Source organism: Nanorana parkeri, unplaced genomic scaffold, assembly GCF_000935625.1.
Source record: "Nanorana parkeri isolate BGI_ZX_2015 unplaced genomic scaffold, ASM93562v1 scaffold411, whole genome shotgun sequence".
NCBI lineage: Eukaryota > Metazoa > Chordata > Amphibia > Anura > Dicroglossidae > Nanorana > Nanorana parkeri.
In genome coordinates this window covers 316,063-329,387 of record NW_017306679.1, presented here as the reverse complement: position 1 = coordinate 329,387, position 13,325 = coordinate 316,063, and the positions used below count along the sequence as shown (strand labels likewise).

At 44.6% G+C, this 13,325-nt stretch overlaps 1 protein-coding gene across 1 annotated transcript; it reads right to left on the bottom strand.

The window, feature by feature from the left end:
• Positions 1-763: 763 nt before the first annotated feature.
• LOC108789617 (deoxyguanosine kinase, mitochondrial-like) lies at positions 764-1,682 on the bottom strand. Its single transcript, XM_018559679.1, has one exon. It carries the CDS (start codon positions 1,661-1,663, stop codon positions 776-778), a length of 888 nt encoding a protein of 295 aa, XP_018415181.1. The 5' UTR covers positions 1,664-1,682; the 3' UTR covers positions 764-775.
• Between the last annotated feature and the right edge of the window lie 11,643 nt (positions 1,683-13,325).

Sequence of the window (13,325 nt, the reverse complement as noted above, 5' to 3'; positions counted from 1 at the left end):
CACTGATACAGATACCAGTTTCTGTGCCGATACTGGGCATTTTTAAGAGTACTCGTAAAAAAATCCCCCAATACCAAAAACTGATACTGGCGCTTTCATTTTTCAAAATAAAGCAGCTGCCTGGGGTCCCGCGCTTGCTGGGGACGCACATCGGCTGGCGCCCGTATACAGCACTTCTGCTGGCCCACACATTCCCCCCTGCTGAAACTTTCACGCACCTCCCCTTCTTGACACCCTCTGCCCAAGATATCAGGCCAGCAACTTGGTGCAGAGCATGTAGCAAATTCACATACTCTTCTGCATTGCTGTATAATGTATTGCTGGAATTTGTAGACCTCTGTAGCTGGTGGTATTCTGCATTGCTATGTAATGTATTGCTGAGACTTGTAGTCCCTCCCAGCAATACATTATAGAGCACCATGTGGGGTAAAGTGCAGGCTTCCAGCAACTCGCTTCTGAGATCAGGCCTGTCTATCGGCGGCTGTCATCCCCCCACACCTGCTCCTCCTTACTTCTCCCTGCGTCCCTGTGCCGATCGTGGATGTGGGCAGGCGGGGAGGAGGTGCGGAGTGTGGATCGTGGATGCGGGCGGGGGGGTCTGGCAGCGCCGAGCGTGAGGTGGGGAGGAGGTGCGGTGCGCAGCGTGTGTGGAGCTGTGAACAGGGCCAACTAATTGGAAGCCGATTAATCGATGATTGAAAAAGTTGACAACTTTTTCAATAATCGATTATGTCGATTAGTTGTTGCAGCCCTACACAGATACAACAATAAAATATTACAGGGAGACTACAAAGTCCTTTACTTTGTTCATGAGGCTCTGACTAACTACAGGATTATCTTCAAAATCCTCATCAACCTCTAAAATCAGAACTGGAATGTTACTGATATTTGCGAAAGGAACGTCTGTGTTCTTATTTATTAGCCACCCTTCATGCTGGTCATGCAACTTTTCAAGATACTGTTGGGTAACAGTCTCTTCTTCCTTTCTTGCCCTTTTCTGAAGCCTCTCAAAGCATTTCACTGGCGTTGCACGGAGATATAAAATCCCATCCAAAGCAGCTCTCTCCCCGAACTCCTGAAGTAAAAATGTGTGCCATTCTTGATACATGCTCCATTCCATGTCATTCAAATGGCTGAGTTCAAAGAGAGTTTTGGCAAATACAAACCTATCACTATATACAGACCTTTCAAATATTCGCACAGGTTCTTGCTGGTTCAGTAGCTGTTCCGAAAACGGATCGATCTGGGTTTTAAAACGAGTCATACAAGAGAGCGTCTGGAAGGTATAAGACCATCGAGCTGGATTGTCGTACAGCAGTTGGAGCAAATTTTCCATCCCATGACTGGATGAAGAATGGACATGCTGCCACTTCTTCAGAGGTTCTCCCACAAAACTCCATTCTTGATATGCGTTGGCTAATATTCTCAAGAAGCTTGACTTTCCAACAGCAATATTCCCTTCCACGGACAGTTTCTTGACTTTCACCCCTTTCCTGGAGATGTAAGTGGCACACTGTGGCTTCACAGATTTCTTAGACATGGCACTTCTGTGTTCATTTCCTTCCTTTTGAATAAATGTACAAAATAAACTGGTCTCTGGTTTCCGTAAATTACACTGTGTTTTTGTTGTATCCAATAATACTCGGATTTTGCTAATAAACATCTGTTGACACAGAAAAAGATTTACAAGACATACGCAGGCATAAATAAATAATTGCATTAAATTTGCTACATTCATAAAAAAGGTCCCACATTGTCAAAAGATCCAAAATGTAAAAGCCTAACTCCAGCCAAAGCTTTTTAGTTTGTTTTTGAGGAAAGCAGAGAAGGGTTAGAAACTCTGTCAAGTTTTTATAGCAGTCTCTGTCCCTACTGGGGAGATGCGCACACTTCCTGTCTGAGAATGTGGTATGACATCTCTCCAAATAGTCCAGACAAAAGCAAAATACATTTTTCCATTACTATAAATCAGTAAGAATTGACTGGACTTCTTCTCAATGATCACCTATCTATGGTGTATGAGGGCTTCTTCCCACTGACCACCAATGTAAAGGAGCAGTTGAGTTTTTACCACTGACCACCAATTTAAAAAGGGGGGAGGGTTTCCCTAGCAAGCAGTAGATATATGCAAAAAGTTAACAAAAACAAAACAAAAAAACCTCTTTAACCACTTGCTGACCGGGGTGTTTATACCCCCTTCCTGGCCAGGCCATTTTTCAGTATTCAGCGCTGCACTACTTTGACTGACATTTATTCCGTCATGCAGCGCTGTACTGAAATTAATTTTATACCATTTTTTGGGGGACAGATAGAGCTTTCTTTTGCGGGTATTTAATCACCACTACGGGGTTTTTTTTTTACTATACAGATGTTCCTCGCTTACCGACTTACCTGTTTTGCGACCAATCACACTTACGACGGACCGCCGATCGACCTCCGACCTTGCGCGTCAGCGTCAGTGCGCCGTGTCCTCCGATCTTCACTGCGGGTCCCGGTAAGTATTTTCATTGCCCGATGTACACACTGTTCGGTACTGTACATCGGCAACGCTATACAGTACTGTACTAATGCAGTACAGTACTGTATAGCGTAGGGCAGGCCTCAAAATTTCCACTCGCCCCCTCGCAATTGGCGAGTGAAAACTGCGTGGGGGCGAGTGGAAACTCATCGAGGAGCGCCGCCGTCGGGACCAGAGATGGGACATTACCGACGCGGCGATTGCTTACTTCTGTTCTCTCTTCTCATCTGACGCTGTAGCTACAGAGCGGCCGACAAGGAGAAGAGAGGACACAAGCGAACGATCGCCGTGGCGCTCCTCGATGACATCCGCTGTCTTCTGCAGCTTCCTCCGCCCACCTCAGCTGCCAGTCTGGGAGGAAGATTGCAGAGACAGTGAGACCGGCCAGCCAGAAAGTTATGCAGCAGGGGGAAAAGGATACATGGACGATCTCTGCACCGCCCCCCCTCCCACCACCACCACCAGCAGGAGAGAGAAGAGGCAAATGAATACCAGCTAAGTGCACTGTAAGTCCCTTTTCTTTCTTCCTTACACTGTGCGTCACACTGACCCTGCACTGTGCATCACACTGACCTCCATGCTGTGCGTCACTGACCTCCATGCTGTGCGTCACTGACCTCCATGCTGTGCGTCACTGACCTCTGCGCGGCGTGCGTCATCTGATGTGTGCGTCACTCTGACCTCTGCGCGGTGTGCGTCACGCTGACCTGTGGGTCACGCTGACCTCTGCGCTGTGCGTTACATTACTGACCTGGCGGAGTTAAGTCCGTGGCAGGGTAGGGGTTAGGTGGGGCAACTGGTGGCGAGTAACTTTTAGGCCTGGCTAGTAGCTCAGGACTTGAAATTTTGAGCCCTGACATAGGGGACTAACAATCACCCTATGTGATAGTACAGGCACACTGACAGGTCCTCTTTATGGAGACATTAGGGGTATGCAAGACCCCTAATGTCACCTGGGGGCCCCCAAAGAAGCTGATGAAGCACAGATCTGCTTCACCAGCTTCTTCTTTGGCTATAGCGGCCAGAGAATTGACAGCTGAATGCGGAAACAAAGTAATACACATCAGTTCCGCATTCAGACCTCAGACACCCGCAGAGGGGACAGCGGACCCCGGATGGAAAGTGAGGAGGGGGGCAGCGCTGCACACAGTGCAGGGCAGCACATACAAGCGATCGGACAGCTATAGAGCCGCCAATCGCTTGTAAGGCCTGGTTCACACCTGAACGTTTTGTAGCGCGTTCAACGCTCGACGAACGCTCTACAAAACGCTCAAACATATAAATCCCATTGTATTCAATGGGTCTGGTTCACACCTCGGCGTATTTCCGCCCGTCCGAACGCAATACAAAAGGGCCTATGCCCAAAGAAGTACATGTACTTCTTTGGGGCGTTTTGGTCTCGCGTTTCCATTGGGATACAGGCAAGTAGCCCACGGAAACGCGCGTTTGTCGCGCGTTTTTTTTTTTACAGCGAATCGTGGTAAAAACGTGCGACGTGAACCGCCCGACAAACGCGCATATTCAATACGCCTAGGTGTGAACCCAGCCTATGTGTAACAGCCATTACCGGCTGTTTACATCTTGCAGTTTTTTCTGCTCGTGAACTAGTGGGCAGGAAAAAAAAAGCAGTGTATTTACAGTGCCCCGCTCATAGGAGCTCGCCGTCCGTCCGTTTTTTTACAACGGGTAGACAGCAAGTGGTTAAGGATCCTTGAACCATCATGTCCAATACACTGTATAGGACGTGAGGATGCCAAGGGACATACCATCGTTGCAGCGTAGGAAGAGAAAGGCTGGAGGAAGCGCTGTCACAGCTGGCCAACTTGGAGCTTCAGGCAAGTATTACTTTTTTTTTTTTAAAGAAAAACAAATAGTTAACCATTGCAGTGCAGGGGTACCCCTACTGCAAGTGTTAATACACATTTTACCTTGAGTTTTACCGCAGCGCTGAATACTGAAAAATGGCCTGGATGGGAAGGGGGTTTAACACCGCGGATGTCAACTGGTTAAGGAGACACTGACAACAACAAAAACCTAAAAGGTGCTAATCCCTCACTAGTATATCCAAATCCAAAAAAACAAGTCAAGTTTTAATCGGCTTGGTTTGGAAAAGTATCACTTTAATAAATACATCATCATCTATCTTGTTGCAGACGTGCCCTTTTATTCTCTGAATACAGTACCTTTCCACAAACTCCTCCGTGCCGCCGGGTCACATCTCATCAATATCAGCGTGTAGCATTTCTCCTCTGTATACGCACCACGTCTGTGTCTTCACTCATTCTCTTCCTGGTTCCTCCTACAATGCAGTCACATGATTGCTCCTCAACCAATCGTTGCTCGCTGTGGGGAGAGCTTCTTGTATAATACACATTTAAAACCAACTTTATTGCAAACTAAAATACACTTACAAATATCTAGTAGACCATACTTGAAGCCTAATAAAGTACATCTCCAGTGTCAATGTGCCGTCAGCCGGCTTGCTACTGAAAAGTGGATGACGTCATAAACAGAAAAGTTCTGTTTCAATGAGATGTTCTGTTGCAGAATAATATACACTAGCCCGACAGAGCCCTGTAGCCATTAGCAGTACTTCACCTCAATATTTCATATATAAAACACACTTGAGGTGGAGATTAAATAATGAGACATGGGGTTGCATTGGTTAAAAATTATGGTTTCTACACCAATGCAGATTTTTATGTTTGTGATTTGAAATGTTTTTAATGAGAAAATGATCATGTTATAAAATAAGGAACACAATTAAAAAGGTAAATTACAAATAAAAGTGGATTAGTAAATTAACCATTTTTTTTTCCTGAAGGTAATTTAACCACTTGCTGCCCAGAGTAATTTCGTACTATTTGCGCACACGTGAGAAAATCAGAATTTTTGGCTAGAAAACAGCTCCAGACCCCCAAACGATGATATATTTTCTGAAAGCAGAGGCCCTGTAGAATAAAAAGATGCTAGTTGCAATTTGTTATGTTGCGCAAATGTTTATCAAACCAGTATTTTTAGGATAACATACACCTAAATGAAATTTAGTGCACAGAAACAGAATATAATACCCATTTTTTTCGGTAAAATATGGGGTCTCCGCCGCGCGCTCCCGTCCAAACATCTGGAAATTTCTCGGGTGGCCGCAACGGATCTTGGGGCGGGAGCGGGCTCATAATTCAGTTGTACGGCCGGGAGACGAGGAGAGACACAAGGTAAGTCTATAGAGCAGCGTGCACACGTACAGACACCATGGGAAATGAGAGAAGAGGAGGACAGAGGAGTCAGCGCTGGATCAGGGACCCGCAGCAGCGCTGGAGGGACAGCTAAGGACTACAGGGAAGAAGAAGAAGTGTCATTTTCAGGCCTAAAATGTGTAATATAACATGGGTGCAAAAAATGAAAAAAGGGCCTCAGTCATGAAGGGGTTAAGAGGCATCATTTAACCTGTTGCCGTCCGCCCGTTGCAAAAAAACGGACGGCGGACTCGCATTTGCGGGTTGCCGTCACCAGACGGCATTTTTTTTTCTGCTTTTTGGCAGAAAAAGCCAGTTTAATGCAAAGAGCCGTTACCGGCTGTTTCACATACACACGATCGGCGGCTCTATAGGCAGCTCTATAGCCTATCGATCGCGTGTATGTGCTGGTCCTGATCCTGATTTAATAGTCTGTGCTCATTTGGTTTCTCCTAAGCACTATGTTATCATCTGCATCTGCCTGCGGCTGGGTGTAACCTTGCCTCGTATGTTATGAATGTCTGTGTATCACTAGCCAATCATTAGGAGGTTCATGGTCAGTGGTGGGGCTTGCTGGGAGAGTACATAAATATTCAGTGCTGATTATGTGACAGCCTCTTTCTCCCCCTGGGCTCCTGCCTGGGGCAGGGTGCTGTGAATTGTCTGTCCTGTCTAGGCCTGTGGCCTAGGAAGGAAAGCCATGTGCTCACACTGAGGCCTGGAGCCTAGTGAGTGAAGCTGAGGATGGAAATAACAGAGAACAACTTCACCAGGTGTGGGGAGCCTGAGAAGTGACTCTCTGTGGCAGCATGGTGATCTACTCTGAAATGGAGCTTTTGTATCAAGTACTGCATAGCCAGGAGCTCAAAACACAGATTGCCGCAATCAGATTAAAAGTTCTCTATCTGTGAAGGCTGCAAGTACTTTGTTCTACCATTTTTTGGAGTCTATTACATCCTGCGTGTCCTGTGCCCTAACCCTCTCTCGCAATGTTCCACAATAAAGTTCTCAGCATTGCATCTTCTGTGTGGACTTCAGTTTTATCGGTCACCATTGCAGGGCTGTAAGTGCTATTGGGGCAGCAACACTACAGTAATCCCCAGGCAGGCTACGAGGGACCATTCTATCCAGCGGCTGCTTTGGGGGTGAGAGAAATGAATAATAATGCATCAAAAATGCACCACAGCTAGGGTTGCCACCTTTTCTTCAAGCGAAACCCGAACACACTAGCGACGCACGGACATTGTTTTGGGAGAATGAGTCGTGGCTTATTCATATGTAAATAGCGCCGCCCATTCATATGTACATGTCCCAGTTGAGACTATTTTTAGTGGGGGGTACAGTAGCCCCTATCTTAATTTTGGTTGCCCCTGTCTCCCTGACATCTTGCTTCCTGGTTTCTGCCGCCATGAAACTCGAACACAGCATTCGAAACCCGGACTGTCCGGGTGAATCCTGGACACGTGGCAACCCTAACCACAGCGCATAAAAAAACGTGTGTAAATGTGCTACAACACTCAGTAAAAAACACACTATAAAATAGACAAAAGACTATGCACATAGATGTGAACATGGATTTATTATTAACCACCTACTGCCCGGCCGTTGTAAATAAACAGCCGGACAATTGCTTCTTGAATGCGGGTGGGCCTTTTTAACCTTCTTTTCCTGCCCTGCTTGTGCCCACCGATAGGCGGTGCGCAGGAGTGGAAAATCTGCTTGAAATGTAAACAGCCAGCGATGCCTGTTAACATACAACAACTGTTCCGGTGGCTTCAGAGCTGCCCGATCGCTTGTATTATGCATGCGGCTGTGTTGTGCCCGGTGCGGCAAATGTAAAATAAAATTGTAAATAAACAGCCGGATGGTGGCTTCTTGAATGCGGGTGGGCCTTTTTAAACTTCTTTTCCTGCCCCACTTGTGCCCACCGATAGGCGGCGCGCAGGAGCGGGAAATATGCTTGAAATGTAAACAGCCAGCGATGGCTGTTTACATACAACAACCGTTCTGTGCCTGGGACCGGTGATGTGTCGAAAGTGCGAACTTATCGATTACCAGAAGTAATGCGGTCCCACAACTCGATAAGTTCGTAGTTTTGATCGATCACCGGCACAGCAACTCTGTCACCAAAGGTCTCTGTTTGCAGGAAGTGATGTATATTACATCACTTCCACATTCAGCTGCCATTCCAGGCTACAGAAGCCGGGAAGAAGCTGGTAAACTAGTTCTCTGCTTCATCGGCTTCTCTGTGGCCCCTAGGTGACATTAGGGGTCTTAAAACCCCCTGATTACTCTATAAAGAGGACCTGTCACTGTATATTGGCTATCACATAGGGGGCTTGTTATTCCCCTATGTGATAGCAATAAAGTTTAGTGAAAAAAAGTTTAAAAAAATTAGTTACAAAAACAAAATTCAAAAAAATTTTAAGTCCCCCTCGCTCCCCATGCAAACATGTGTCGGATGTGCCTTCATATGAAAATAACGATTGCGCCCATTGCGCTGCACATTTTACATATCCCCGCGAAGTGTGAGCAAAAATTCTAGGGCCATCAATCACTGCTAACACTTAACTAATGAGCAGTAAAACCTTTTAATGCGCTGCCTATGGTCAATTTTAGGTAAGGTAGATTTTTGCGATTTCGCTGGCATGACATATTTGCTGTCTATTTACCCAACATGTATATTTTACCAAACATATTTTCATAACATAACGTACTTTATTCATTATATAGTAAACATTTTTTTAAAAAACCCTGTGATGATTAAATACCACCAAAAGAAAGCTCTATCTGTCCACCCAAAAATGGCATAAAATTCATTTCAGTACAGCGTTGCATGACGGAATAAATGTCAGTCAAAGTACTGAAAAATGGCCTGGATAGGAAGTGGGGGTGTAACCCCCCCCCCGGTCATCAAGTGGTTAAAAACGTCCTCCAAAAGTTGTCTGTTTTGGCCTTCTACTGTGTACTTTACACTACTTTCATGTAGGCCTTTGAAGGAAGAACTTCTGGCCTTTTTGTTTCCTGATCTGTCTGCTGCATGTCTCTGAGGCATCCTCCTAAAAAATAAGAAACAACATGCTGTGTTAGGCAAATTGACCATGACGTCTGGAAATGCAACTTAGTAAACAGCCGAGTGGCCCCATGTTGTTTTGGCCATTCATAAGTTTCTCTTTTATCTGCAGAAGGGGTAAATAAAATCACAGACCTTTATTGGTAGTTGATAGACATCAGTGGAAAATAGGAAAATGCTGTAAATCTTATGTGTGACCACTTTAAATCATGAAAAAATGCAGTGTTGCAACATCATACTAAAACACCTGCAGCCACAAAAAAAAACCTAAGTGTCACAAAGCTTTGTATGCATCTTATTTTTGGGGTCATCGGAGCACTAAATTTGCCCATGTATTATGTGACAGCTATGAAGTTACTATTAGAACAGTGAATGGCGTCTTGCAATTTTCGATAGCTGGAAGTGCTCTGCAGTCGTCAATTTGCCACACATTAATGAATGGGAAGCAGACTGATCCAACCTCTCGCCCCCTTTCTTTTTAGACCTCTTGCATTTTCGGTCCTTTCGCTCCTCTGTGCCTGATGAGAAAAGCCAGGGAGGGGTTTTCAAACTCTCCCACTTCATCCATGAATAATTGAGCAGCAGGGCAATGTAGGAGGAGAGAGAGGAGCATGTCAAGAAACAATGTGTAGAGACACAGGGAAAGAGTTAGGGGTGGGCCCAACTCGTGAAAAAACTCAAGATTGAAGTACAAGGGGGAGGAAGGAGCAATATGATCAATATGGTTTCATTGTTTGGTCTTGCTTACCTCCACAGGAGACCATCTGCTCCCTGTCAATGGATCACCTGCTTGTCTCGGTCGTTGTTATGACAACCAGTGGGCGGAGGGATTAAGAAGTGTGTGCGTCTGCTTATTTGAGGCTGCTTTAGGGGCAGCTCACTTAGGAAAACCGTGAAGATGCCTAAGAAAAAAAAAAAAAGTTTTCAACTTTACACTAAGGTAGATATTATTTGAAGTTTCAGCATTGCTAAAACTGTCATTTTATTTATTATATAATGAAATATTACCAGGCTTGCCTGTTCATGGAAGACATGCAAGTGCGCTGTAACCCTTAGCAACCAGCCACTAAATGATGAATTCTAGCTGGTAGCTGTGGTTGGTCTTCTTATAAAATAAGCCTGTATATGTCAGTTTTAAAATATGCGATGGCAAATATTTGTCTGGCTGACATGTTTGTTTATTACATTTTGTTTTTGTTTTTTTTCTTTTATTGATTTGCGTACAACAAACACACAGCTTTGCAGTTGGACATTTCCATAGAGGCTTACTATCGAATGTCTCTGTCGCAGTCATACGGAAGCACAACAGGGGAAAGTTGGATGGAAGCCAGTTAACATAACAATGTTTTTTGGAGATGCTGTAGCAGCCAGGCTTTTGTAAGCTATGTGACAAGGCGAATGCTAAACTAGTGGTGAGAATTGTGAATTCCTTAAACTTGACAGCGTTTGTACAGGGATAGTGATGACACACTCTATGGAACATTGCTCCTTTTGGGCATGATAACAAGTACATTATACATATACATAGAAGTGTTTAATAATTGTCTTTTTTCCTTATGGCGTTTAAATACATATTTACTAGCTAACCCTGACTTTTCTACCCAGGTCTCGGAAGCCCAGAAACTTTTCTTTGAAATTAACAACAACAGAGAGGTGGATAGCTACACCTTATGGAATTCCCATAAGGCATATATCAGCGGCGTTCTTATTAAGTTAAGCTCCATTGCTAACCGCTCCCGCACAATAATTGTCTTTTTATGATTTTATACACCATATCAAAACATAGTGGACTGCGAACTTTAACCCTTTCGCTTGTTTTTTGCACACACGATATACTCCACATTTTAGGCCTGAAAACTACTTCAAACCACCAAACATGATATATTTTCTGAAAGCCAACATCCTGAAGAATACAATGGTGGCAGTTGCAAATTTATTTTATTATGTTGCATGATATTAGCGCAACTCTTTATCAAACCCCAAAGTTCAGTAAAAAATGCACTTGAAATAATTTTAGTGCCCCAAAAAACAAAATTAAAATACCCATTTTGTTTGTTAAAGATGAGGTTACGAGGAGTAAATAGATAACCAACATGCCCAGTTAAAAAATTGCGTGCATCCCTGAAACAATGACAAAATTCAGTCCCCCCAAAAAGTCCATACGCTTTAAAAGCCCTTACAGGTCATCAGTTTTGAAATATGCGTAAATATTGGCTCCTAGAATTATTGCTCTCACTCTGGTGATGCCCAACATATGAAGCGAGATCGACGTTTTCGTACGTAGGCGCACCAAATGTGTGTTTACGTGAATGCTCGGAGGGGGGAAACAGGGAACTTTTAAAAATATATATATTTTTTTAAACTGGGGTGTTTTTTTTTTTACACTGCTTTGATTGCTATCACATAGGGGTCCTTACAAGACCCCAATGTGATAGCATATTAGCAGTGACAGGTCCTCTTTAAGGTGACACTGGGGGTCCAAAAGACCCCTGGTATCACCTTTCCACTCTAAATAGGGCAGGGGTAGACGCACTCTGGCCCTCCAGCTGTGGTTCAACTACAAATCCCTTTAGGCGTTGCAAGATTTTGACAGCCACAGACATGAGGCATAGGCAGATGCATGATGACATTTGTAGTTTCACCACAGCTGGAGGGCCAGAGTTTATCTGCCCCTGGTCTAGGGGCATCAGGTAAAGCAGTTTTACTTACCTGATCCCCGCTCCACAGCACTCAGCGCTCTAATGATCTTCCTTCCCCTCTGGTTTGTAGACATTTCCTCAATGTCCTCAGGTATAATGTAGAACTATGGGCCCCGCATTGTACTTGATTATGTCAGCAGGCCTCTGACCGACAGAGTGAAGGGGGGGAAGAGACTGCGAGTTCCAGTCTTGGAAGCAGGGATCAGGTAAGAAAGTATTTTTCCCAGGTACCCTAGATCTAAACATACATTTAATCCTTGCAGTCCAAGGGCAGCCTGACTGCAAGGGAATTTGTTATCCCCCCGGAGAATGTAATAAGTGGGTGGGAGCTTGGGTGCCTGCATCTTATTGGGGATGGTCATGCAGCAAGCATGTTATGGACCCAGTAAACTGTAGCCTCCTCTTTTGGTACATTTTGTTTACAAACCTTTAGCTTGTTGTGTGCCCACTGCATCATATAACATTTCAGCACAGGGCATCAGATCTCTTTGGCATTAAGATGACAGGAACTCATGTAGTATATTAATAATACTGGCTTTTAGTTTATATTTAGAGCTAGCAAAAGCTTGCTGGGTCCAGAACAGGAAAGGGTGGGTGGTGGTGGGGTGTTTCTATGATGGCAGCTGTGGTGATGACAGTGTGTGTGTGTGGGGGGGCATGCAGGCTCAGTGGTTGAATGGTGCTGTGGCAGTACACTTCCCATATTTCTGCCAACACTGCTAGAATTTGGCTGCTGTGTTGGCAGACTGGTAAAAGTGGGTGGGTGGGGGTGAAAGGGTGCTGTGATGGCATAGTGGTGACAGCAGGGAAGGCGGGGTGCTGGCAGAGTGGGGGAAGGGGTGGAAGAGTGGTGAAAAAGAGTGAGAGCTCTGGCTGGCTCTTCAGTATAGCAGCAGCGGTGGGGTAGGAAGGAGCACTTGCAAAGTGGTGAGAGGGCAGGAATAGGAAAAAGTTCTGGCAGGAGTTGTAGTATTATAATAATTTTGTTTTTTGCTTTTTTTCATTTAGATTTAGATGTTAAAGTGTATGTTCCACCATTTTCTTAAATTTTAAATGGTCTGGGGAAAGATTAGAACTCATGTTGAGTTTTAATGCTATGTTGGCCTATGTTAGGGCTTATGTTCATGGGCTTTGCTGTCTTTTGCATTCATACATAGTGCATTGGAATGCATATCACAGCAAAAGGCTGTGTTCAGTCTGCTTTGCCTTTAATGCAATTTACATCACAATACAACATGCTGTGTCCACAGGAACGCAAAGCAATTCAAATACAGCCTCACAATTGTCATCCACTCTACACCCTTGAGGTAAATAGAAATCTGCTGACCGGAATTTGAAATGCATGTCAAATGCAGAACGATACCAGTAAATGCAAGCCCGCTGCTCACTCACTATCACAATGAAAATTGGACGTGAGGGACACTATCGACACCGATGCAGTTTTAAAGATCTATGATGTATGGTGATGTACCCAACTCCAGGGTGCACACCCTTCCTTTACCTTAATTTTTAGAAAAAAAAGTGTATACTTGTTGTTCAGCAGTCTTTGGTTCCATCATCTGATATAGATTTTCTTCCTTTTCATAATCATTTGTTGCTGGGCAGATCCTAAATGCTGCAGAGAATGGTGCCACCTGATGGTGTGGTGCTGTTCTGTGAAATATTCTCCTTCAAGCTTGAATGACACTTGGTGCCAGTCAACCTGGAAGAGGACTGGTACAGGATTGAAGAATGATGAGTTTGCAGGGGACAGATCTGGAAATAGGACAAGTATTGCAGCGGGAGTTTTTACTTTTATT

Coding starts and splice junctions, on each gene's coding strand:
- LOC108789617 (XM_018559679.1), bottom strand. CDS start 1,663: ATGTTTATTAGCAAAATCCGAGTATTATTGGATACAACAAAAACACAG.